Source organism: Schistocerca gregaria, chromosome X (genome assembly GCF_023897955.1).
Source record: "Schistocerca gregaria isolate iqSchGreg1 chromosome X, iqSchGreg1.2, whole genome shotgun sequence".
NCBI lineage: Eukaryota > Metazoa > Arthropoda > Insecta > Orthoptera > Acrididae > Schistocerca > Schistocerca gregaria.
The window spans coordinates 816,130,276-816,157,721 of NC_064931.1; the positions used below are offsets into that span (position 1 = coordinate 816,130,276).

Here is a 27,446-nt window from a genome sequence, read left to right on the forward strand (position 1 = left end):
TCCAGAATTTCTTCTAATGTTTCTTTAACGACATAATTTGTGTCTGTTAATGGATATTCTTGAAAGATTTCTTAAACGACTGAAGCCAATTTTTTCTGTAGGTAAATTATCTAGCATAATACCTTTTACTTTATGCAATTTGTTTCCAATCTGGAACTGTATGATAATTCCATCTTGAATATCAACTAGATCGAATTCTATCGATTCCTTGTTGTGAATAATTGAATAAATTGTTTATCTGTTCGAATTAATTAGATCAACATATTTGTTATTATCTGCACAAAATAAATTAATATAATCTTTTAAATCATCACCATGAATTTGATACATATCGTTTTCTTTATTATCTGTATCTACACCTAGAACTTTTTCAATTATCTTTTCAATTAATTTATAATTATAAAACTACTGAGTGCACATCGAGTTTGTCATTATCTAAATGACAACTACTACACTCCTGGAAATTGAAATAAGAACAACGTGAATTCATTGTTCCAGGAAGGGGAAACTTTATTGACACATTCCTGGGGTCAGATACATCACATGATCACACTGACAGAACCACAGGCACCTAGACACAGGCAACAGAGCATGCACAATGTCGGCACTAGTACAGTGTATATCCACCTTTCGCAGCAATGCAGGCTGCTATTCTCCCATGGAGACGATCGTAGAGATGCTGGATGTAGTCCTGTGGAACGGCTTGCCATGCCATTTCCACCTGGCGCCTCAGTTGGACCAGCGTTCGTGCTGGACGTGCAGACCGCGTGAGACGACGTTTCATCCAGTCCCAAACATGCTCAATGGGGGACAGATCCGGAGATCTTGCTGGCCAGGATAGTTGACCTACACCTTCTAGAGCACGTTCGGTGGCACGGGCTACATGCGGACGTGCATTGTCCTGTTGGAACAGCAAGTTCCCTTGCCGGTCTAGGAATGGTAGAACGATGGGTTCGATGACGGTTTGGATGTACCGTGCACTATTCAGTGTCCCCTCGACGATCACCAGAGGTGTACGGCCAGAGTAGGAGATCGCTCCCCACATCACGATGCCAGGTTTTGGCCCTGTGTGCCTTGGTCTTATGCAGTCCTGATTGTGGCGCTCACCTGCACGGCGCTAAACACGCATACGACCATCATTGGCACCAAGGCAGAAGCGACTCTCATCGCTGAAGACGACACGTCTCCATTCGTCCCTCCATTCACGCCTGTCGCGACACCACTGGAGGCGGGCTGCACGATGTTGGGGCGTGAGCGGAAGACGGCCTAACGGTATTCGGGACTGTAGCCCAGCTTCATGGAGACGGTTGCGAATGGTCCTCGCTGATACCCCAGGAGCAACAGTGTCCCTAATTTGCTGGGAAGTGGCGGTGCGGTCCCCTACGGCACTGCGTAGGATCCTACAGTCTTAGCGTGCATCCGTGCGTCGCTGCGGTCCGGTCCCAGGTCGACGGGCACGTGCACCTTCCGCCGACCACTGGCGACAACATCGATGTACTGTGGAGGCCTCACGCCCCACGTGTTGAGCAATTCGGCGGTACATCCACCCGGCCTCCCGCATGCCCACTATACGCCCTCGCTCAAAGTCCGTCAACTGCACATACGGTTCATGTCCACGCTGTCGCGGCATGCTACCAGTGTTAAAAACTGGGATGGAGCTCCGTATGCCACGGCAAACTGGCTGACACTGACGGCGGCGGTGCACAAATGCTGCGCAGCTTGCGCCATTCGATGGCCAACACCGCGGTTCCTGGTGTGTCGGCTGTGCCGTGCGTGTGATCATTGCTTGTACAGCCCTCTCGCAGTGTCCGGAGCAAGTATGGTGGGTCTGACACACCGGTGTCAATGTGTTGTTTTTTCCATTTCCAGGAGTGTATAAGTCGAAAAACGACCTAACAAATGTAATTTTGATTCAACTCAACCAACTTTGAAATACTTTGTTGTAGAGTAATGTTTAGTAGTTGCAATATGATTATTTTTTCTTTTTTCATTTCGACAATGTTATTTATTACATCTTTTAAATGTAAACATTTTTTCTCTTTCTCCTACGTCTTTTCTTTTATTTGTAACTTACTTTCAAAGTCGACTGCAAGTTGTTGAGATTGAATGATTTTACAGTCTTTCATGTAGATAGGATAATCACTTAATATATCCTCAATTGGTCTATAGTTGTCTTTCATTAAATCAGTTACTTTAGTTCTGAAACTCATTATTAGGTCCTTAAAATTTTTAACGCATAGCAAAATCCAGGTCATTTTACAAAAATATTTGGGTTTAATTTTTGATTTCATTTCGAACATATTCATATTCTGAAGCAACAGCATCATTATGTTTTATTTCAATATAGTTTAATATATAAGTGTTTAAAGGTTCAATAAATTTTTTTAAAATTTTTCAGCAGATGGCATCATGACCTTTGAAATTCCAAGTTTATTAAAACCTAATATATCATAAGTTATTAAAATATTTTCTTGATTAAACAATGGAACGCAAATATCTTTAAACCAAGAGCCTAATTTTAATTGATAATAATTGTTTTGAATAAATTCAAATATATTGATGCAGTCTGAAAACATCATCATGTGTTTCTGATGTAGTGACATCTGTATTAGAAGTACTTGGAAGCAGTCCTGTGAATGCTTCAGCTGACAGTGGAACTGGTTGCTTTTGTTAAACATAAATTATATTAGATTTTTTATTTTTCAATAAAATTATGGTATTTTCAATTCTTATATCAGTGATTACAATATTTGATTACTGATTATTTAGTGTTATGTTTTGTCGGTTGTCAGATATTTAACACCCTGAAAATCTGTTTTAATTTTCCAGGGAGTGGAATGCTACTCACTTAAATTCTATAGTGAATAAAGTTTAAAATATCATTTATAGTTAAGAAGTGTTTCTCGTCAAATAATGAATTAACTTATTGAATTAGATATTTTTACAAACCCAATAAAATTATTTCTAACTAATGGTGACCCTAAACAGCCTGAAAGTCAATGAACTTTAAGTTAGAGGAAAGGAATTGGGAAATATAGGTTATTCTAAAATAAGAAACAGGAACTTATTGGGTTTATTAATAATCAAGAAATGAATAACAACAATAGCAATGAAGTGAAAAGTGATACTTTAAAGTAATTAAATGTTAAAGTGAAAGACCTTGGAATTAAAGGATAAAATGGATAAAAAATGCATTGATTAATTGTAATTTTGAAGATTCACAATTTAAGGAATTATATAAAATGTATTCAACAAAATTGAAACACATAGAAATAAAATTGTTGAGTATATTAAAAACAGTGATTGATATTTTGACATTGTGTCGAAATGTATATCAGAACATTATGAATTATCTCAAGTTCTTATGAGAGAATTTCAAGATAAATATGACTGGGACCATATGTTAACTCTAAGACAAAATTTATCTGAATATTTTATTAGAGAAGAACAAGTTAAATTGGTTTGGATCTTTTGTCAAGGTATAAAATATTATCTGAAAAATTTTATAAGTGAATTCCTAGATAACTTAAATTGGAAAACAGTATAATACCTTAACTTAAATATTAATTTCGTAAGAACATTTCAGAACGTATTAGAATGGATAGTTACACAAGACAAAGCCAAATCATCTGTGGATTTAATAACAGAATTTCAAGATAAAACTGATTGGGATATAATTTCACATCTCAAGATAATTAAAAGAAGGGAAAGCAGAAATGTGGAAAGACTATATACAGGGTCTATACAAGGGCGATGTACTTGAGGACAATATTATGGGAATGGAAGAGGATGTAGATGAAGATGAAATGGGACATATGACACTGCGTGCAGACTTTGACATTGCACTACAAGACCTGAGTCGAAACAAGGCCCCGGGAGTGGACAACATTCCAGTAGAACTACTAACAGCCTTGGCAAAGTCAGTCCTGACCAAACTCTACCATCTGGTGAGCAAGATGTATGAGACAGGCGAAATTCCCTCCGACTTCAAGAAGAATATAATAATTCCAATCCCAAATAAAACAGGTGTTGACAAATGTGAAAATTACCGGACTATCAGTTTAATAAGACACAGCTGCAAAATAATAATGCGAATTCTTTACATACAATTGGAAAAACTGGTAGAAGCAATCAGTTTGGGTTCTGTAGAAATGTTGCAACACGTGAGACAATACTGACCCTAATACTTATCCTAGAAGAAAGATTAAGGAAAGGCAAACATATGTTTCTAGCATATGTAGACTTAGAGAAATTCTGAAGGTGGCAGGAGTAACGAGACTCATCAATTTGTAAAAACAAGCTGTAATAATATTTTTTGTAAAGAGTGTCTACATGAATGGTTGAAAGAACAAATTTAATGTCCATTGTGTAGAAGAGTTATTAAAACATTTAATGAAAATAGAGTCTATTAGAAATGTTTTTTGATTGAGAATAGATTAAAATTATAATATCTTTGCTGTATATAAATGAAGATAGTTCTGCTATTGTTGGATTTGAAAACTATAGTTTCAATAGTGCCAGTTGATTAGAATAAGCAATGAAATATTTGTATGCTTTTGGTTACTTATATATCCAGATAGATGAAAGGATAGTTGCTCAACTGAATGATGATTTATTAAGAGACTCAATAATGTTATTTCAACTAACACATACCTTTAGATAACTGGCGAGTTACATGAAGTAATTTAAAACTTATGAAAAGACCTAGTTACGGTGAAAAAAGTTTTTGATAGTCATAGAAGTAGTATATATATATATATATATATATATATATATATATATATATATATATAAGTTTTTGATAGTCATAGAGGTAATATATATATATATATATACTACCTTTACGACTATCAAAAACTTTTTTCACCATATCTAGGTCTGTTCATAAGTTTTAAATTACTTCATGTAACTCGCCAGTTATCTAAAGGTGTGTGTTAGTTGAAATAACATTATTGAGTCTCTTAATAAATCATCATTCAGTTGAGCAACTATCCTATATATATATATGGAGCAAGTGAAATATAAAATGTATTTATAAAGGGGTAAAAAATGTTAGATGTAACAGAGGAATTATGTCGTTACTAGAAAAGTATATTAATATTAGTTTGCTTGAGATTTTAATAATTTCGATACTTTAATTAAAGGTAAAATGCAAGTACATACACATGAAATATCTTGTCATCGATGTTCAAAGGAACTAGATGGAAAAGGAAATATGTTATGTGATGCATTTTTTCCAAATAATAATAATGATCCTCTAAAGATCCAATGGATATAGATACGAATTGGTATAAGGAAACAGATAAAAATATACTAAACTCTCGTAGAAATTTATTTGATGTAGTAGTTCACAGAATTGCTTACTCATAGGGGTTTATATCATTCAGATGTTTAAGAATCATTACTATATCCATTAAATAAAGGTTATTATTTAGAACTATTTATGGTGATTTTGATGGTATTCACAGTTTGTGTGATAAAAAATATAAACACAAAACACTATACCAAAATCTACATGAATTGTACTAAAAATTAATTTAAATGGACCAGTTAAGGCACTATGTGAAATAAATACATTTGATTGTTTACTAATTATGAATGGAGTTCTATATATTTTTTATCAGAAGTGGGATGGGTAGGTGATAGTATGAATTCACAGTTAATACTGTTAAAGTTTTTACCTTAAGATTTGCAAAAAATAGATGGAATATATGAAACACAAAGTGGTGAAGTTGTATTATTTGTTGATAATATCATATAAATGGTAAATTTACAAACATTACAGGGAATTTCAGGATATCCAAAATTAATATCTGTCATGGGATTTGTAAAAACATTTTAGTAAATGGTGTAGTTAACACTTATTCAGGTAGCGTGATTATATTCTATAATTTACTTTTCAATGTGGAATTATATTAATGTAATTTTATATATAAATCATGAAGAGGTATAACTGCCAGGGTTTCTTTCAAGAATGAATTGTGTGATCAGACACATTAATGGATTTTTATGTTTTTTAAGGACAATACATTTTTTAAATATAATTAATTTACAAAATGTGTAGGTAGATCTTGTATAGTTGACTGCTCTTCATTTGGTATTAAATGTACAATGTTACTGTATAATGTAATAAATGTATTAAAAGGTGCAATAGAGAAATCAGAAAATTTTACTTTTTCACAAATCTCATAAATTGTTTCTATATAAATGCAGTAGATAAAATACAAACTTTGTAAATATTGTAATTCTGAACAGTCAATTGATAATTTTACTTCGCAGAAATATATAAAAGATGGATATAGAATGATGTGTAGAAAATACATAAATGTATATCATGTAAAATTTATAATGACATTGGAATTCCTTGTGTATGTGAAAAAACATGTCTAAATTCTATTATAAAAATTATTTACAAGGAATTCTGAGAGAAGAACATTCGAAGATATTATTGTTGATGGAAAATGAAGAAGAACAAGAAACTGATGCAGTGGATAAGAAACGAAAAGCTTGACAAGACAGAATAAATTTAGACTGTTTTTACAAAAATCCTTCTCATAAAGATAACCTTAAAAGTAAACACAAAAATGTGTTACAGAAAACGTGAAAAATAAAAAATTTAAATCACCTTGTACTTAATTTTAATATCTATTAAATGAGACTTCTCACTGATCAGTTTTGAAAAATTTATTTTTACAGAACTAATGAATTTTATTTACTAAAAATAGAAAGACCAAATGGAGTGATTTACTGTTATTCAACTTCGTGATTATTCTAAAAGGATTAATTTAAGAGGATTTAGTAAATTAAATAAAGGTGATATGTTTAGATTGATTAAAAGGCATCAGACCAATGAAGGAGAAAGGCTTTGGAAACAATTACGTTATGATAAAATTAAAATTGACGATAATACTTTCGAAAGTAAAGATGTTTGTGAGACAAGAAAGAACTAATAAAGAAGTATTTCCACTTTCTACTTATGTGTCTGAGAAACAAAAAACTACAACTAATAAAGAAATATTATTAACTTTTTATATTAATTTGTTTGAGAAACGGAGAGACAGATGAAGAGTTAGAGATTATCTAGTTGATACTGCATTTGAAACCAGATCACAAACTATAAATTTTGATAATATTATAAACTCAGTTGAATCTAGTCATTTCTTAACTGCAGTAAAACAGAAAGTTAAGAAAACTGTAAGAAAAATGTAAGAATACATCATGGATTGAAAATAAATTTAAGACTCTTTGTGAGTACAAATGCAGACAAGAAGAAATATTACGGAATTTAACTTGCATACAGTAAACTATAGGATCACAAATGAAAGAGAGATAATTAAAAAATATAAGGTCGGTTAACAAAATTTTTTTATCAAAAATGGCCGATTTTGAAGCATGTGGATCAGGATGGAAATTTAATAGAATCATTGGTTTACAATTAGAAATTAACAGGTATGTTCCATTGAAAGCCTCATCTTACAACAAATTACCAGATACAATAAAAATTAAAAAGCGTGTAGTAATGTTAAAAATAATGATCAAAAATGTTTTCTGTGGGCTTTAAAATCTGCTGTAGATATTTCAGAAAGAGTTATGAAATATAAAAATGTTGGTCTTGATCTTGATCAGAAACTTGAAAATTTTGAGTTTCCTGTAGTTGTTGATTAAATTCCAAACTTTGAAAATGAAATTAATGGTCTTTCAAGGTTTTGAGTGGTCTAAGGCGCTGGACTGTGCAGCTTATCCCGGTGGAAGTTTGAGTCTCCCCTGAGGTATGGATGTGTGTGTTTGTCCTTAGGATAATTTAGGTTGAGTAGTGTGTAAGCTTAGGGACTGATGACCTTAGCAGTTAGGTCTCATAATATTTCACACATTTTCTTGCAAGGTTTATTCATTTGATGAAAACTCCAGTGTTTCAGTTAAATGTTGCAAAAAGTTAGAAAGAGAAGCTTATAAATCTCCTTAATTTTAAAAAAGAAAATAGTTCACAATAATGTTATATAAAAATTTATCTACTGTTTTTCGGGTCGAATCAATAAACATGAAGAATTTAAATTAATTTTGCTAACTGTTTACTTCATTTCACTAGTAAAGAAAAGTTAGATGATCACATAACGAGCTGTTTAGTTAACAAACCATTAAAAGTAGAAATGCCAGAGAAAGGTTCCTACATAAGTTTTAAATATTATCAACATACACAGAAAGTTCCATTCGTTATTTATGCTCATTTTGAAAATTTACTATTGAAGATGCATACCTGTCAACAAAATCCAGAAAATTCATAGACAGTGACATATCAGAATCATGAATCAAGTGGATTCTGTTATTATATTAAATATATAAACGGAAATTATAAAGATAATGTTGTTTATAGAGGACGATTTCTTCATAAAAATGTATTGAATGTATAAAAAAGTGGTGGAAGAAATTGAAAGAATTTATTCTGAAGCTGAACAAATGAAACCATTAACTCCTGAAGAACAATCCAGATATACAAGATCGAAAAAATGTACATTATGTAAAAGTCATTAATCACAAAAAAATAAAAAGGTTTGTAATCATGATCAATTAACTGGAGTATTTATAAATCCATTATGTAATAAATGTAATTTACAGTTTTCTACCAAATTAATTATCATAATTAAGAAATGCTTCACATCTGTTTGTCACAGGACTTGCCTATGATGAAAAAGAAATAGATTTAATACCATTTAAATTTGACTTTTTCAACAGATAAACTTTCATTACTTTGAAAAAGGATCAAAGGAAAAATTTTAAAAACTTTTTCTCACAGGAGTTATTCAATTTAGTGTTCATAAAAGGTGTATATCCAAATGATTACATGGATTCTTGAAAAAATTTGACAAGTCACAATTACCAGCAATGGAGAATTTTACAGTAAACTGAGTGACTCTGAAATATGTGATGAAGATTACAAACATGCAAATAAGTTTGGAAAAATTAATATCAAGAATCTAGGTGGATATCATGATTTATATCTTAAAACCGACATGTTATTATTAGCTCATGTATTTGAAAATTTTAGAAAAACTTGTATAAAGGGATATGATTTAGATCCATCTTGAATTTTACTGCACCCACATTATCATGGTATGCAAAGCTAAAAATGACAAAAAGTGATTTAGATTTATTATATGGCTATGATATGTTTTGATTTCATGAAAAAGGAATAAGAGGAGGATTATCATAGTGTTGTAAAAGATACATTAAAGGAAATAATAAATATATGAAGAATTTTGATATTAGAAAATATCGAATTATCTAACATATATATATATATATGTAAATAATTTATATAGATATCATATGAGTCAATATTTAACATATTGTAAATTTGAATGGGAAAATAAAATTGTGGTTTGAATTAAACAAAGCAAATTGTTGACTACTTAAGAAAACAAAAATAAATATGTAGATCATTATAGAAATCTTGAATAGCATTTATGATTAGGAATGAAATCAACAAAAATATACAGAGTTTTAAAATATAAATTGTTGAAGAAGTAAATAGATTTAAATACAGAAATGAGAAGTAAAGCGAAAAATAAATTTGAATTCGATTTCTACAGGTTGATGAGTAATTTCATATTTGTTAAAACAAGGGAAAATATTAGAAATAGAGTCGATATATATTTAGTATCAGATGAAAAGAAATGTGAAAAATTATTAGCTAAGCCATCTTTTCAGCAAGAACTATATTTATTGAAAATATTGCTGCTATTCATATGAATAAGACAAAAATCACACTTAATAAACCAATCTGTGTTGGAATCAGTATACTAGATTTATCTAAAGAACTGATGTATGATTTTCACTATAGAATAGTGAAAGCAAATTAAGGAGAAAGTATTGAATTGTGTTATCAAGTAATGGACAATTATATCTATAATATACAAACTGAAGATTTTTGTGAAGATATGAAATCGATGATTGATAAATTTGTTACTAGTGATTATCCTGAAAATAATATTTATGCTATTCCACAAGTTAAAAAGAAAGTTGTGGAAAAAGTGAAACATGAAAGCAAAGGGAAAATAATGGAAGAATTTTGTGGCCTCAGAGCAAAAATGTATTTTTATAAAGTTGGCGATAAAATAGAAACAAAATCTAAAGAAGTTACGAAATATATATTAAAATGCAATAAGCTTAAGAGATCATATGGATTGTTTGTTTAACAATAGAGAACATTACAGGAGAACTAATATTATTTGAAATGAAAAACATGAAATATACACAGTTGATGTAAACAAGAATGCACTGAGTCCTCATGATGCCAAAAGATATGTTTTGGAAAATGACCAAATGGTCATTACAAATTATAAAAATAAGATCAAATTTTTTTCTATGTAAATGGAGACTAATCAAGAAGCTCAATAATGTAAGTGTCTCAATAGAGGTTAAAATATTAATTGAGTTTTAGATTAATGTTTTGCACAATCTCACTGGATATGAACATTCACATATTTGTATATATATTATGGAGAGAAGGTTGTACTGAGCATAATGATGAGTTTAAGATTGTTTTACGAGACCGATATTCTAAGTGAATTTCTGTTTGGGATTTTCATTTAATTGAAAATGATCAGATGAAAACGAAATATAAAGGAACGAAGAAACTTAAAGACAGAAATCATTAATTCATGATATTGAATTTGTCATGTGAAATTTTGGACTTTTTGGAATTTATCTACTTTTTTTACATACACCACAATTCATTTTATTTATTTTCTTATGTCCAAGTTTTATAAAAAAAATGTTAAATTTTCTTTTCTTATGATCACCTTTTATAAAAAATATTAAATTTTATTTTCTGACATTCACCTTTTGTATAAAAAAATAATTATATTTGAAAATTGGTAATGTGACTTGAAAAAATATTCATTATTAATAATTTTTTAAGCGAGTTTACCAGAAGAGTTTATTATAGGAGACTGTTTTAATAGATTCTAGCTGAGTTTTAGTGAAATAGCTCACGAGGTATGAGTGACCTAAAACTGAGCTAGAACATACCAAAACATCCTACTCAATGGCTACTTCTGTATCAAAATTTGTTCGAAATAGTCCTTGTAAATTTCAGATAGTATAGGAATAGCAGGTGGACCCATAGCTAGACCATCAGGCTGACTATAATACTTGTTTCGAAAGTGTATGTAATTCTTATTCTGTTTTGAGGTAGGTATTAGCACAACAACACACATGTTTAGCATTTACAGAAGAAAGAAATCCCTACAGATAAGATAATCCCTGCAGGAATGTCCACACAACCACAGACATGCAGTTTTCCATTCAGTGGTGCACACTTCATATCTGTTCTATAACCCCAATCAGTCTTTCAAACAGAACTACAAACTGTCAAACAAATCGCTTTCATCAATGGCTCTGGCTCTGACCTGACTAATAATACTCTACAGAAAAAGAAAATGAATAAAATTACACAATTTGTACACTGGCTAGCAGCAAGTAATCAGTACTTACAAAGCCTAGTGCGAAATTCGATACCCTGGCAACATTTAAGACAAGTTAATGTCTCGGAACTACAGACCTGCACTTTATAGTACCAATATCATATCAATATTTTTATTCTGTAGTGAAGACTAATTGCAACGTTGGCACATAGTGGTGAATACAGAATAACTTGCAAGCAGTGTGAAAAAGAGGGTATAAGTCACTCAGGCACAGCTGTTGCAATTAGGCTATGGGAACATGAGAGAAGTTGGCGATTAACGAAGAAAGATTCGACCTTTGCTAATGCTATTTTAGCAGAAAGCCATTCATGTGATGCAGAATGTGAGGCTTTACATTCTGTAGAATAAAGCAGAAAGCTGACCCTCTTGGAAATACAGGAAATCGACAAACACATGACACAGAATGCAAGCATACTATTAAATGATAGGACTCAATTTCCATTTTCATTTTAAATGGAGTTATCGAAACAAATGCTAGATTCAAACTGTACTTACATTTTATATCTTATAATTTGTTAAATGTATCTTCACATAAAACTATGTTTATCCCTTCTTTATTATATGTAGTTATTGTATTGTTTTCTTATGTAAGCACTTTGTCATTTTTGTATCTTCTCTATATCTACATCTACATCCATACTCAGCAAGCCACCTGACGGTGTGTGGCGGAGGGTACCTTGAGTTCTGAAGAAATTTTTACGAAGTCTCAGACGGTGTTCAGGAAAGATAGATTAGGCAGAATTGGTGGTGGGGTGTTTGTGTCTGTCAGTAGTGGTTTATCTTGTAGTGAAGTTGAAGTAGATACTCCGTGGTATGGGTGGAGGTTATACTTAACAGCCAAACTAAGTTAATAATTGGCTCCTTCTACCGACCCCCAGACTCCGATGATACAGTTGCGGAACAGTTCAGAGAAAATTTGAGTCTCGTAACAAATAGATACCCCACTCATACGGTTATAGTTGGTGGGGACTTCAACCTTCCCTCGATATGTTGGCAAAAATACTTGTTCAAAACTGGTGGTAGGCAGAAAACATCTTCCGAGATTGTCCTAAATGCTTTCTCCGAAAATTATTTCGAGCAGTTAGTATGGTTGCGAAAACACAGTTGACGTCTTAGCCACAAACAATCCAGAGCTGATAGAGAGCATCATGACTAATACAGGGATTAGTGATCACAAGATCGTTGTAGCTAGGCTCAATACCGTTTCTTCCAAATCCACCAGAAACAGACGCAAAATAATTTTATTTAAAAAAGCGGATAAAGTGTCGCTAGAAGCCTTCCTAAGAGAAAATCTCCATTCCTTCCGAACTGACTATGCAAATGTAGACGAGATGTGGCTCAAATTCAAAGATATAGTAGCAACAGCAATTGAGAGATTCATACCACATAAACTGGTAAGAGATGGAACGGATCCCCCGTGGTACACAAAACAGGTCCGAACGCTGTTGCAGAGGCAACAGAAAAGGCATGCGAAGCTCAAAAGAACGCGAAATCCCGAAGATTGGCTAAAATTCGCGAAATTTGGCACGGACTTCAATGCGAGATGCCTTTAATAGGTTCCACAACGAAACATTGTCTCGAAATTTGGTAGAAAATCCTAATAAATTCTGGTCGTATGTAAAGTACACAAGCGGCAAGACGCAGTCAATACCTTCACTGCGCAGTGCCGATGGCACTGTTACCGACAACTGTGCCGCTAAAGCGGAATTATTGCACGCAGTTTTCCGAAATTCCTTCACTTGTCTACATTGAGATTCAATTGCCATTCCCTGCACCATGCGTCAATTCGTTGCAGATCCTCCTGCATTTCAGTACAACTTTCCATTGTTACAACCTCTCGATATACTACAGCATCATTCGCAAAAAGCCTCAGTAAACTTCTGATGTCACCCACAAGGTCATTTATGTATATTGTGAATAGCAACGGTCCTACAACACTCCCCTGCGGCACACCTGAAATCACTCTTACTTCGGAAGACTTCTCTCCACTGAGAATGTCATGGTGCATTCTGTTATCTAGGAACTCTTCAATCCAATCATATAACTGATCCGATAGTCCATATGCTCTTTCTTTGTTCATTAAACGACAGTGGGGAACTGTATCAAACGTCTTGCGGAAGTCAAGAAACACGGCATTTACCTAGGAACCCGTGTCTATGGCCCTCTGAGTCTCATGGACGAATAGCTCGAGCTGGGTTTCACACGATGATCTTCTTCAAAACCCATGCTGATTCTTATAGAGCAAAATTCTAGTCTACAGAAAAGTCATTATACTCGAACGTAATACGTGCTCCAAAATTCTACAACTGTTAGACGTTAGAGACATGGGTCTATAGTTCTGCACATCCATTCGACGTCCCTTCTTGAAAATGGGGATGACCTGTGCAGTTTTCCAATCTTTTGGAACGCTACGCTCTTCTACAGACCTACGGTACACCGCTGCAAGAAGGGGGGCAAGTTCCTTTACGTACTTTGTGTAAAATGGAACTGGTATCTCATCAGGTCCAGAAGCCTGTCCTGTTTTGAGCGATTTTAATTGTTTTTCTATCCCTCTGTCATCTATTTCGTTATCTACCATTTTGTCATCTCAGCGACAATCTAAGGAAGGAAATACAGTGCAGTCTTCCTCTGTGAAACAGTTTTGGAAAAAGACATTTAGTATTTCGGCCTGTAGTCTGTCATCCTCTGTTTCAGTACCATTTTGGTCACAAAGTATCTGGATCTTTTTGTTTTGATCCACCTACCGCTTTGACATAAGACCAACATTTTTTAGGATTTTCTGCCAAGTCAGTACATAGAACTTTACTTTCGAATTCGTTGAACGCCTCTCGCATAGCCCTCGTCACACTACATTTCACTTCGTGTAATTTTTGTTTGTCTTCAAGGCTTTGGCTATGTTTATGTTTGCTGTGAAGTTCCCTTTGCTTCTGTAGCAGTTTTCTAACTCGGTTGTTGTACCACAGTGGCTCTTTTCCATCTCTTACGATCTTGCTTGGCACATACGCATCTAAGGCATATTGTACGATGGTTTGAACTTTGTCCACTGATCCTCAAAGCTATCTGCACTTGAGATCAAACTTTTGTGTTGAGCTGTCAAGTACTCTGAAATCAGTTTTTTGTCACTTTTGATAAACAGAAAAATCTTCCTATCTTTTTTAATATTTCTATTTACGGCTGAAATCACTGATGCTGTAACCGCTTGTATAAATAATGTCAGCTTCGTTGTGTTTCCGAATTCAGTTGTCACCTGAAGATGGCCTAAGAAGCCGCGTGCCAGTTCGTGACCAAATAAATATGATTTTGCAAGATATTAAAAAATGTCTTCCTTTTTAATATTATTATCATGGTCTGCCAAGTACCGATGGAAAATTCAGTTAATGTTAACAAATAATATGTTCATTATTGATATCACTGATAAAACATACAAACCGGTAAACTGGCTCGTTCCACATCATTTCGATAAAAGAATCGTTGAAATGATTTATGGAACATGTAACTAAGTAACTAACTGTATAATTTGGACCGAAGACACGGCGGACATAAATTTGTCTTGGTGTTACGTACCTCTGGAAGTACTCTGTGGATGTCGTAGCAACCACATCCTGTATGGATCCCAGAGCATTCACCAACTCTGACTTGACTTCTGCGGTGCAAGCGATTTCGAAGTCAGTGAGGAAGTGCTTCGCCACCAAGACCAGCGCATCCCGTGGCCAGGGCTGGAACCAGTCGATGGTGCACCCCGACACAAGCGCAGGGAAGCGCATTACGCGGTTCCGGAACTTCTCTCCCACCTGGAAACCACTGCTTTCTCATCTCACATTTTCTTTTAACATACAAGTGAGCTGGGCAGCAAAATCATGCTGAGCGTCACGTACAATGTGCTTCAGGAGAAACAACGTAAGAACATATGTTTATTCTCACACATTTGTACAGTACTAAACCAGAATTAAGGAGTAGGGAAGACCCATAAGTAGGTCAGTGCCGACTAGGCAAAGACGATTCTACAGATGGTTACAAGAAAGACCATGGTCTGTGCTGATGTGCACCAGGAAGAGAGTAGTGTCAAACGAGAGAAAGAGAGTACTCAGACAGAGGAATCGAAGCTAGGAGAAGACAATTTCCATTATCAGGATTCAGTAGTTAGAAAGTCGAGACGATGAAAATAGCCGCCTTACTATCTTCAATGATCATAATAATAAAATATATTTCTAGTCAACCAGAATCCGGAGAAACCAAACCTCATACGTGCAAGTCCCAAAGATTCGGCTCTGGGTACGTCCTACCTGCACATTGTTGTCACATGCACTTCGTGCCAATACAACACTAGGGAAACTGCGAACTCCGGCGTCTCTGGCATAAGATGACCTTTTCCCTTCCATAAACTCTCTCACTTTGTGCTGGACACAACAGTTCCAGTGATCGAGGTGATATTAAATTAGCTTATCGTAGCTTCCCGTGCCTTGCCATTGATTCCTATGGTGCGCTAATGAAGGAAGTTATTAGAAACGCTCACAGATTAATTAGGAACTTGTTACTGAACGAGACAGTGATTGAGAATGACACTTGAAAGAGTTTCAGAGGAATATTACAGATTCTCTAGAACGTTTGCTGAAATTAGGTAAGAAAATGAACTTCATGGTTTATCTAGTACCTTTTAGACATGACGCCCATGACCTAAATGAATTAGAACAGTAAAACGCTTCGAAATAGAAAAAAATACTCTTTGTATGAAAATACTGTCGGTGAATTTCATAATCGATCGAAGTATATAAACAACAGCCGAGGAAAGGTACTCTCTCATACAGATGCCCAAAATAATACATCCAACACATGCAGGAACACAGCACAGACTGAGGAATAGATACATATATAAGAAAGGTCACTTCAGAGCGAAACAAACAAGACCAAACAAGAGTAAACAAACAATACTGCAGACAGAAGAGTAAAAAAAGAAAACGTGACGTATCTAGTGAATTAAATCTTAAGTAAACAAAAAGAGGAGCATTACGGCACTAATAAATAACCGAGCCGGAATAATTAAATAAGGAGAAAAAATAGGTATTAGCGGCTGAATTTCAATTGTAAATCGAACAAATGACTATTATGCTGCAAATGAATCTGCTCTATGAATATACCACAAAAATTTACAAGCCTCTCGTGCTAAAATCGACATAATTATCATTCTACTAACAGATCTCAGGTCTCAATACTATGGATGTCAGAGCACTAGCGTAACCCTGAAGTAAATAAACTCTCGAAAATAACAGATTTCCTTCTACGTACCTAGTACTGCAGAAATTTTAGCAAGCAAGGTGGAGTATCAATTCACATGAGGGAAAAGATAGTATTTATGTAGTTGATTTAATTCAAATGAAGGCAGAAAGAGATTTTGAAATTACATCTGTAAAACTGCGAATTCCAAAATAATTATTAATACTGTTTTGAGATTAGCATGTAGAAAATTGTAAATTTTATTTAATGAATAAGAATCAAAGCGAACCAAAGTAAATCTTGGAATCACGAGATATTTTAATTTTTAGGAAGTGTAAAGATTATAATTGATGGTAAATGGCAGCGCCCCTGAGAAGCCATGATCATACAAAGGGTGAGGTATGTATAAACAACTCGAGTCGTCATAGCGAGAGTACTGCGTGCGGCGTCACGAAGCTTGGTGAGTGATCTAAGAATACAAGCAGGGGAAAAAATAAAAATAGGGTGTAATTTGCACGTGCAGATACATCTTCAGCTACGACAAGTGGAAACATTTCAGCGGAGCGCACCACAGAAGGAGAAAACAGTCCACCACAAAAAATTTTATTGCTGGAGATAGGAGATAGAGGAAATTATTTGATGCAGCATTCTGAAAGTGTCTACTCTGGAGCAAGTGAGTTAGCCATTATATTGTGAGAAAGACTAATATTCAGAAAGTGGATTGCTTGATGTCACTACAGCACAGAAATGTTAGCAGTAGGTATGATGAACAACAGTGCACAGTGACACATGCTGGGTGTTGGAAGAGGCTGGTCCTGTGTCGAATGGCACCACCATCTCTACGGCATAATAAGTTTTGTTTTCGCTCAATCCGAGTTTGCAACGTGTAATCATGTACAGTCACATAGACAGTGACTTGGTTGACGTTGATAAAGTATATTTTGACTGTGACAGTCCACACAGGCTTTAACAACGGCAGACAATGAAAAAAACTTATTCCATGCAATACAGCATCACTTCAGTCCATGTCATATCAGAAAGTGGAACAATATGGACTGTCTAGTTGTTTACTGGCTTAATGTTGTAACTATATCGTTGCTGATGATCTTTTGGTCATGACGGTTGGTTTAGATCATTTTTTTGTGTTGGAGGGTAGCATGTTACTTACTGTCAAGAGATCCAAAACTTCCCTGGCATTGTGATCTAAAGTCCCGCACGACACAGGGTATAAGTCATGTGCTGTACAATATAGCAGTGTTGTGGAAGCACAGAATAGTAAATTCATATTCAAGTAACTTTTCGTTCGTGGCAGGAGTGCCATGTTGATCGGAAGTTGCATAATTCCTGTAACGAATGTAGATGTACTGAAATGGTGGACACTGGGCCTCAGCGATGTATTACGATTTTGCCAGTTATGTTTGCTCTTCATTTGCTGGTGTAGCAACCTCTCCCACAGTGTTGCTGTTTTAGAGTAATTTGCCATCGGAGTTCATACGCTGGAGCACAGTGTATGAACAACTGCACTACAGGTAAGCGCATATACGGTTAATAGGTTGAGGATGTGCAGATGGACTTCTAGAATACAGCACCAGCAGGCAGATGTGTGTTGCAGTTCATTTACACACCCCTTTAAGGCTCCTGCTTCTTAGTACAGGCAGTTTGTTCAATAACACGTTTTCGCTTGGAGCTTGCCATTTATTTTCTCTCGATTTGATCCTAGACATTTTGTTCCAAATAGCACAAAAAGGGGCTAAATCAAATTAGCTTCTAACAAGAATGGATTTAACATGTGCAAGAATGGTGCATTGAGGTGCCGGGAATCAACATTGAATACTGGAGTGTAATTATTAACAGAATAATTAGTTTTTCGAATATTAGCCAAGAGTAAATTTTGGGTTTTTAAACACAAAGCAAGAAGTATCACTGAAGGTTGAGGTCCGTCCGACTTATGGCAGAAGGAGAGAGGGTTGTAGCAGACCCGTCACTTTCGCTGATACTGATAACACTGCCGGGTCGTTCGTAAAACGCAGCAGCATGTGGCCCTGAGGCAGTTGTCAACAGAGCGTTTGGCTCCTGGGGCAAACAGTGCTAAGCAGCGGGGTGGTTGCATGTCAAAAGCGGCTGCAGCTGGAGCAATGGCCGTCAAAATGAAGCAGAACTCTTCAATAGCTAAGCTCTAAAATTCTTTATCAACTGTTGGACATATATGTAACACTTCAGGACAGAATGGTTGACAGAAATAAAGAGTCAGTAGATTCTACCTCACAAGGTACAGATATGGGTAGAATTAAGAAGTAACTAAGGAGCACTGAAGATTTCAGAACTGATGTGTGAGCCTACTCGATACGAATATTGTACACAGACGACCTGGAATTGGAATCTCCAAGTATTGTGTCAGTAGAACAAGCTAAAGTTGAACCACTGGCAATCAGTATGAGTATTTATTACACTCGAGCAATAATAGATTCAGTGGTGGAGCACCTGTATCCAGAGGTCGAGTTAGATAGGTAAAATGTTTTACTGGTGTCATTATTTGCAACGTTAGGTAATATCAAGTCGGAAATACAAAAGGACAATGAAAAGTAAAGAGCAAAAATGTGGATCAGGTAAATTCAAATGTAAAAGCAGAGGTTGAGAAGGTCAGTTCTCATACGTCAACAGATATGTCAAATATAAATTGGAAGTATTGTGTGACACTGAAGAGCAGTTTGCCCAGTACCAAGTAGTACTGGAGCAGCAGGTTCATGATTCCCATTTCAAAATAGTTTGTTTAAATGTGGATTCAGATCTAAGTGAGGAGCACGAAAGTTGAAATGTCAATGTTGAGGAATGTAAAGTACAGATCGCGAAAGGATTGGAATCTAATGACGTTGTCTGTCGCACATTCACTGAGCAAATAGAGCTAAAGCAAGCGGCAAACGAGGAGAGAGTATAATTAATCATATACTGATCAATAAGCATACTGATTTTAATATGCATGAAACCGGAATGAATCGCATACTGGACACAAAGCGAAAAGCTCATGAGTCATTTCAAAACGAGCAGCTGGCACATAATCGAGCAGTCAATGCGGAAATGGGCTGAACAGACCAATCAGTTTTAAAGTTGTCTAGAAGTGTTATACAGAATTCAATCGATACCTCAGTGGATGCGACAATCATTCATTGAAGGAAATTTAATTATTTCTGTCAACAAGGAATATGCACCAAAAGTTATGCATACGAGAATTCATGGACGTGTTACCAGTATCTTTGTCAGCACAAGAGCAGATTTCTTTTGCCACAAGTCATTGAAAGGGGACTACCATTCATAGTGAAAATGATGTTATCAGTGATTTTAATGATTTAAATCAATATAGGGAAAATTCTTAAAATTGTATTGGTGTTCAGATATTCAGCGAGAGTATTAAGTATACTGAAGTGGTCACAGCTACAGAATTGTTCGCAGAACGTAGAGAATGTATGTTGTCGACATATGTTCATTGAGGGTTGGTTGTAGCAACAAAGTATACTTATGATAATTATGTCCATTTCCTCAAAAGAGTGGAACAATCGCACGAACAGTATGGTAACCAGCAGAAATGGCAGCTGTGGCAAGATAATATCAGGTCGTATGTCTTTTGTGAAATCATTGCCACAGGCAAAACACAATCAGCAGGAAAGAGGCTGGTAGCCACTGTGGAGACGATGTGGAATTATGGAATATGGTAATCAGCGTATACCACATGACCCATTAAGCTAGACAGTGTCTAGGTGAGGAATTGACCAAAGAGGTGCGAGGTTCTTATCTTAAGCAGAACATTGGGAAATAATATTCACAGATTGAATGTAAATGAAGTGCAGAAAGAAGATGTGACGGATGATTGTGGTGGTGTGAGGCAGTAGCATGCAGAGGTCACGGGTCCTTAGCGTGGTTGCCGGAGTGCTCTACTGGCTGTGGTTGGAGAGGAGAGACTGGTAGCCTTGAAGAGTGAGGGCAGGACACACCCACAGCAAAGGGTGAAGTGGCATGTGGCATGACTACTTCAGCAGTTGTTCAAGCCATCATGATATTCTTGAAGAAGTTTGTGGTGATGATATGTTCAGAATTGCAAGGCTACTTGGTGCACAGGAATGGTAGAAGCAGTAAAGAATAAGTTTTTGTTGAGCCAATAAGTGTGGGAACTTTGGACTACAAATAGGAAATTTAAGAGTGCAAGTGTGAAAACACATCTGAGTTACCAGTGGGAGAACTCAAACAAGCAAGTAAAGTACAAAGTGTAACAGTGCCTTTGGAGAAAACAGATATTATCTATAAACTCGTTTTTGATGCATATTCCGAACATGAAATACCCTTAAGGTTGGATGATGAAAATGCGATGCTTTTGGACTCACAGGCTGAGTGGGATGAAGCCCATCACCTTAGTAACTGTCACTGCATGATAGAATCCATAGAGAATTTAAATGCCTGCATGTAGGGAGAATAAAAACGGAGTTCTATAGAAAAGCAGTAATAAAAGATTTTTTATTTGAAGGCAAGCCAGTACCCAAGGCAGCCGATGTTAATCCTATTGTAACAAAATTTTAGTAGGTGGCTTGGAGAGTGAGTCATTAGTTGACAGTAGTTTCGAGACTTCAGCAATTTCTCAAGAATAGTTTACAGCCTTGCCAAGAAAACTGGGCGTGGCAGTACTGCTAGTATAAACTACAAGTACAATTTAAGGTGTCATAATACAGCACTCGTTCTTAATCAGTCCGTAGCTAAGTCGCAGCATGATTACAAAGGGGAATTTTCTAAAATTTGTGTTGCTGTGATATAAATCCTGATTTGTGTTATATAAAAATGTATGAAAAGAAAAGCCAATAGCAGCACCATTTCTGCAGTAAAAGGGAGAAGATAGGTGAACTGCAATACTACGTGGCTGTGTCTGTGACCAGTTCTATGTGGCACCATTCGGTCTGAACATTTTGGTATGTGTGTTGGTATTGGCAATGCATAATGTCCTGGGTACATAACTGATGAAGCAACTGATAGTTTATATCAATGACAAATCCGCGTGGAAGAGCACTGTAACTTGTTGGAGCGAGAATTAGTAACCATATAGGAAAATTGTATCAATATCACACTTAACAAGGGGCATGTCATTAAAGTGAAAGACTTAGCACTGGCAGAAGGGAAATTCTGAGCGATAGTGGAATTTCCTAGTCCAAAAAACAAGAAGCAAATGAGGACCATGTTCGGTATTTTTGCCTTATATAGAAGATTTGTCTCCTAAAGAGACTAAATCCAATAATTTTTAACAGGAGAGGATTGAACATGTTCCATGCTTAAGATACCACAATTAGTGAATGCTAAAAGGAAAAAATAAGAAAGAATTTCAGTAAGCAGTAAATACTATCAAAAACAAGTTGGTATCTGGGCACAGAGCAACCAGCTAACTATCTCATCTAAAACTTTACACATGCTCAGAACAATGATCCTTTCTTTATCTCTGTAGATGATGAGCAGTTGATAATAGTTCAGAAACTGAAATGTTAGAGTTACAATGAAATTTAATATGGAATAAACACATAGCACATCTGAATACAATATCAAGCAAAGGTTGGCACCTACTCTGCACAGTAAGATCATACTTAAGCGCAAACACAGAAAAAGTGTTTATTATACGTATTTTCATTCTTATCTTAAATATGTAAAGGATGAACGCAATTTAGCTGTCAGGAGAAATGCAAATGTAGCTAACAGTCCTTTCAGGTTTCGAAACATTCCCATGAGAATCATAAGAGGATGCAAACTAAGAGTCTCGTGTAAACCGTTCGTCAAGATCTTAGGTATTCCTACTTTGCCATATATTTAAATTATAGAAACTCGTCTATTCTTCAGATTAAATGTAAATGGTATGGACAGGAGACTGAAGGAAAGTATGGAACATATGACAGTTCATATGATTGTCTTAAGCTTTATTCTCTCTCTCTCTCTCTCTCTCTCTCTCTTTCACACACACGGACACATACACGGACACACACTTCAAATTCTCTTCCTTTGTTGTTTATGCTATAATCACAAACGACAATCCAGTGTAAAGAAAATATAGAGGACAGAGCAACAGGCAATTACGGACGGCCAAGGGAGAATGGAGAACGATATAATAAATAATACCATATCTGCGTGTGGTTCAATGGCCAAGAGCAATTCTTCGGCTATTTGTGTGCCTCCAACTTACCACAGTTATGCAACTGGGAAAAGGCGACCTGTCGTTACCGTGGAATCCGAACGACGTCTCGTTCTTGGCGACTTCTCACATCGTCGAAAATTGAAGATCAGATTAAAGGCAGATTGAAAATTTCCGAGATCCAACCGGACTGTTGTCTCGCGACCTCTCGGTTTCCAGGCACGTGCTTTACCCCTAGACCACCATGCTTACTGGTGTAATAAATTATATGTAAATTTATAGGGTTATTCAGAAAGAAACCAAGATTATAAAAATTATAGATGGGAGAAAAAGTACAGATAGAGGTAGCGATAAGTGTTTGGTTATCTGAGGCCGCTACCGCACTGATGGAATTTGAGTGAAGACGTAAAATATGGGTATGAAAGTGCCAAAAGATAGGATTAAGGATTAAATAGAACTGGGAAGCAACAATGAACAGTATAAGTAAGAACAAAAATATGTTATTGTGAAGGCTTTCCCCATGTAGTAATTCGTGGTATGTTTGCCGGATTTGCAGATGGATCCTTAAATCAGTCAGAGATAATATTTCAGCGTTTCGACTAGCCGCTATCTTCAGATGCGTAGCTGAACTGAAGCTTTGCATTTAAAGATGTCAGCCTGTGGGGATGCTTAAAAATTACATTAGATTGATTTGAAGATCCGGCCGCAAGTGCCAAGCAATCATACCAAAGACATCAGAACAACTACACTCCTGGAAATTGAAATAAGAACACCGTGAATTCATTGTCCCAGGAAGGGGAAACTTTATTGACACATTCCTGGGGTCAGATACATCACACTGACAGAACCACAGGCACATAGACACAGGCAACAGAGCATACACAATGTCGGCACTCGTACAGTGTATATCCACCTTTCACAGCAATGCAGGCTGCTATTCTCCCATGGAGACGATCGTAGAGATGCTGGATGTAGTCCTGTGGAACGGCTTGTCATGCCATTTCCACCTGGCGCCTCAGTTGGACCAGCGTTCGTGCTGGACGTGCAGACGGCGTGAGACGACGCTTCATCCAGTCCCAAACATGCTCAATGGGGGACAGATCCGGAGATCTTGCTGGCCAGGGTAGTTGACTTACACCTTCTAGAGCTCACCTGCACGGCGCCAAACACGCATACCACCATCATTGGCACCAAGGCAGAAGCGACTCTCATCGCTGAAGACGACACGTCTCCATTCGTCCCTCCATTCACGCCTGTCGCGACACCACTGGAGGCGGGCTGCACGATGTTGGGGCGTGAGAGGAAGACGGCCTAACGGTGTGCGGGACCGTAGCCCAGCTTCATGGAGACGGTTGCGAGTGGTCCTCGCCGATGCCCCAGAAGCAACAGTGTCCCTAATTTGCTGGGAAGTGGCGGTGCGGTCGCCTACGGCACTGCGTAGGATCCTACGGTCTTGGCGTGCATCCGTGCGACGCTGCGGTCCGGTCCCAGGTCGACGGGCACGTGCACCTTCCGCCGACCACTGGCGACAACATCGATGTACTGTGGAGACCTCACGCCCCACGTGTTGAGCAATTCGGCGGTACGTCCACCCGGCCTCCCGCATGCCCACTATACGCCCTCGCTCAAAGTCCGTCAACTGCACATACGGTTCAGGTCCATGCTGTCGCGGCATGCTACCAGTGTTAAAGACAGCGAACCATTTCCAGGAGTGTATATTAGAGAACTCTGATGCAGAGGAAGTGAAAGGACTGTGCTGTTTACAACGGAAAACAGCACAAGTCTTCAGACATAACAAGCATAAATGACTGACTGGGATGCGCATTTACCGAAAACCAAGTGAAGGTTCAAAGATCTATAATCTGAAGGTGAAAAGTAGCAAAAGAATAAAGTGCACTCATTGGGGAAGTGGAAAGATCAAATAGTCAGTATAAATTTGAAAACTTAATAAATCACGGAATAATGTAGACAGAGAGGTAAAAATTGACACACATGCTTGGAATGACATGGGGTTTTATTAGAACAAAAAAGAAACAAAGTTCACAAAATGTCCGACAGATGGCGCTGGGCAACAAAACTGCTACCTTGACGGGTGAGAGGTACACCGATATGTTACAGAACCGCACCATCCCCAGCCTGGCCGATAAACACCTGCTGGAACGTACGATGTTTATGCAGGATGGCGCTCCACCCCATATTGCTAGACGCGTGAAAGAAGTCTTGCGCGCGTCGTTTGGTGATGATCGTGTGCCCCACTTTCGTCATGCTTGGCCTCCCAGGCCCACAGACCTCAGTCCGTGCGATTAATGGCTTTGGGGTTACCTGAAGTCGCAAGTGTATCGTGATCGACCGACATCTCCAGGGATGCTGAAAGACAACATGCGACGCCAATGCCTCACCATAACTCCAGATATGGTTTGCAGTGCTGTTCACAAGATTATTGCTCGACTGCAGCTATTGTTGAGGAATGATGGTGGACATATTGAGCATTTCCTGTAAAGAAGATCATATTTGCTTTGTCTTAATTTGTAATGTTAATTATTGCTATTCTGACCAAATGAAGCGCCATCTGTCGGACATTTTTTTAACTTTTTTTTTGGTTCTAATAAAACCCCATGCCACTCCAAGCATATGTGTCAATTTGTACCACTCTATCTACAGTACATCCGTGATTTATTCAGTTTTCAAATTTACACTGACTTTTTGATCACCCGCTATATACAGGGTGAGTCACCTAACGTTACCGCTGGATATATTTCGTAAACCACATCAAATACTGACGAATCGATTCCACAGACCGAACGTGAGGAGAGGGGCTAGTGTAATTGGTTAATACAAAAAAAAAAAAAAATCCATGGAAGTATGTTTTTTAACACAAACCTACGTTTTTTTTAAAAATGGAACCCCGTTAGTTTTGTTAGCACATCTGAACATATACACAAATACGTAATCAGTGCCGTTTGTTGCATTGTGAAATGTTAATTACATCCGGAGATATTGTAACCTAAGTTGACGCTTGAGTACCACTCCTCAGCTGTTCGATGGTGTGTATCGGAGAGCATCGAATTGCGTAGGGATCCAAAGGGAAGGGTGATGGACCTTAGGTACAGAAGAGACTGGAACAGCACATTACGTCCACATGCTAACACCTTTTTATTGGTCGTTTTCACTGACGCACATGTACATTACAATGAGGTGTGAGGAACACGTACACACGTGGTTTCCGTTTTCAATTAGGGAATGGAATAGAGTGTGTCCCGACATGTCAGGCCATTAGATCTTCAATGTGGTAGCCATAATTTGCTGCACACAATTGCAATCTCTGGCGTAATGAATGTCGTATACGCCGCAGTACATCTGGTGTAATGTCGCCGCAGGCTGCCACAGTACGTTGTTTCATATCCTCTGGGGTTGTAGGCACATCAGGTACACATTCTCCTTTAACGTACCCCAGAGAAAGAAGTCCAGAGGTGTTAGATCAGGAGAACGGGCTGGACCTAAGGTCCATCACCGTTCCCTTTGGATCCCTACGCAATTCGATGCTCTCCGATACACACAATCGAACAGCGGAGGAGTGGTACTCAAGCGTCAACTTAGGTTACAATATCTCCGGATGTAATTAACATTTTACAATGCAACAAACGGCACTGATACGTATTTGTTTATATGTTCAGATGTGCTAACAAAACTAACGGGGTTCCATTTAAAAAAAATATAGGTTTGTGTTAAAAAACATACTTCCGTGCTTTTTTTGTTTGTATTAACCTATTACACTAGCCCCTCTCCTCACGTTCGGTCTGTGGAATCGATTCGTCAGTGTGTGATGTGGTTTACGAAATATATCCAGCGGTAACGTTAGGTGACTCACCCTGTATAGGTATGTGATATTATGTTTCACGGGTTGCCAGGCTATGTGACATCATTTCACGTGTTGAGAGGGTGCGTGACGTCATTATAGTGTTTACAAAATCGAGTCAAATTTAGAAAGAACTTGGGAGAACGAGCCCACTTATCAGTACGCCGTTGCACCCCGTCTGGCCTGGATGCGTGCACTGATTCGATTGGGAAGGGTGTCGCAGAACTGTTGTATTCCCTCCTAAAGCTAACTGGTCCACAAATATTGCAACTGGTCCTTAATATCCTGGATATCGACAATTAGTTGGAGTTGACGTCCGGGCTAGTCCCACGAGAGCTGTATAGGTGACAGATCTGGCGATCTTGCTGAGCACTGAAGTATCTCAACGTCACACAGACAGTTCATAGAGACAAATGACATGTATGTATGAGCATTTTTCTGTTGAGAAATGGCACCACGATACTGTTACACGAGAGGAAACACATGAGGACGCAGGATGTCCTTGACGTACCGTTGTGCCGTCAGAATTTTCTGTCAGTACGAGCCGTGAATCGAAGTCATACCCTATAGTTACCTATACACTTACGCAGAAGTAACACTGCTATGACTCTGCAAAACACTGGAAGAATGGGATCTTTCGCCAGGTCGCCGCCATACTCGCCGACAGTGGTCATCCAGGGTAGTGCAGAACCGTGATTCGTCGTTGAACATAGCGCGATGCCATTCATCAGCATCCGATGCTCTT

The 27,446-nt window shown here is 37.1% G+C and overlaps 1 protein-coding gene across 1 annotated transcript in view; it reads right to left on the minus strand.

Moving 5' to 3' along the window:
• LOC126298335 (dynein axonemal heavy chain 5) overlaps nt 1-27,446 on the minus strand; it is a gene marked incomplete at its 5' end in the record, with an annotated part of 791,472 nt that overhangs the window by 216,108 nt on the left and 547,918 nt on the right. Inside the window, one exon of the mRNA XM_049989632.1 lies at nt 15,048-15,274. Within this exon, the coding sequence (XP_049845589.1) occupies nt 15,048-15,274 (227 nt within the window). The remainder of the gene's footprint in view (nt 1-15,047; nt 15,275-27,446) is intronic.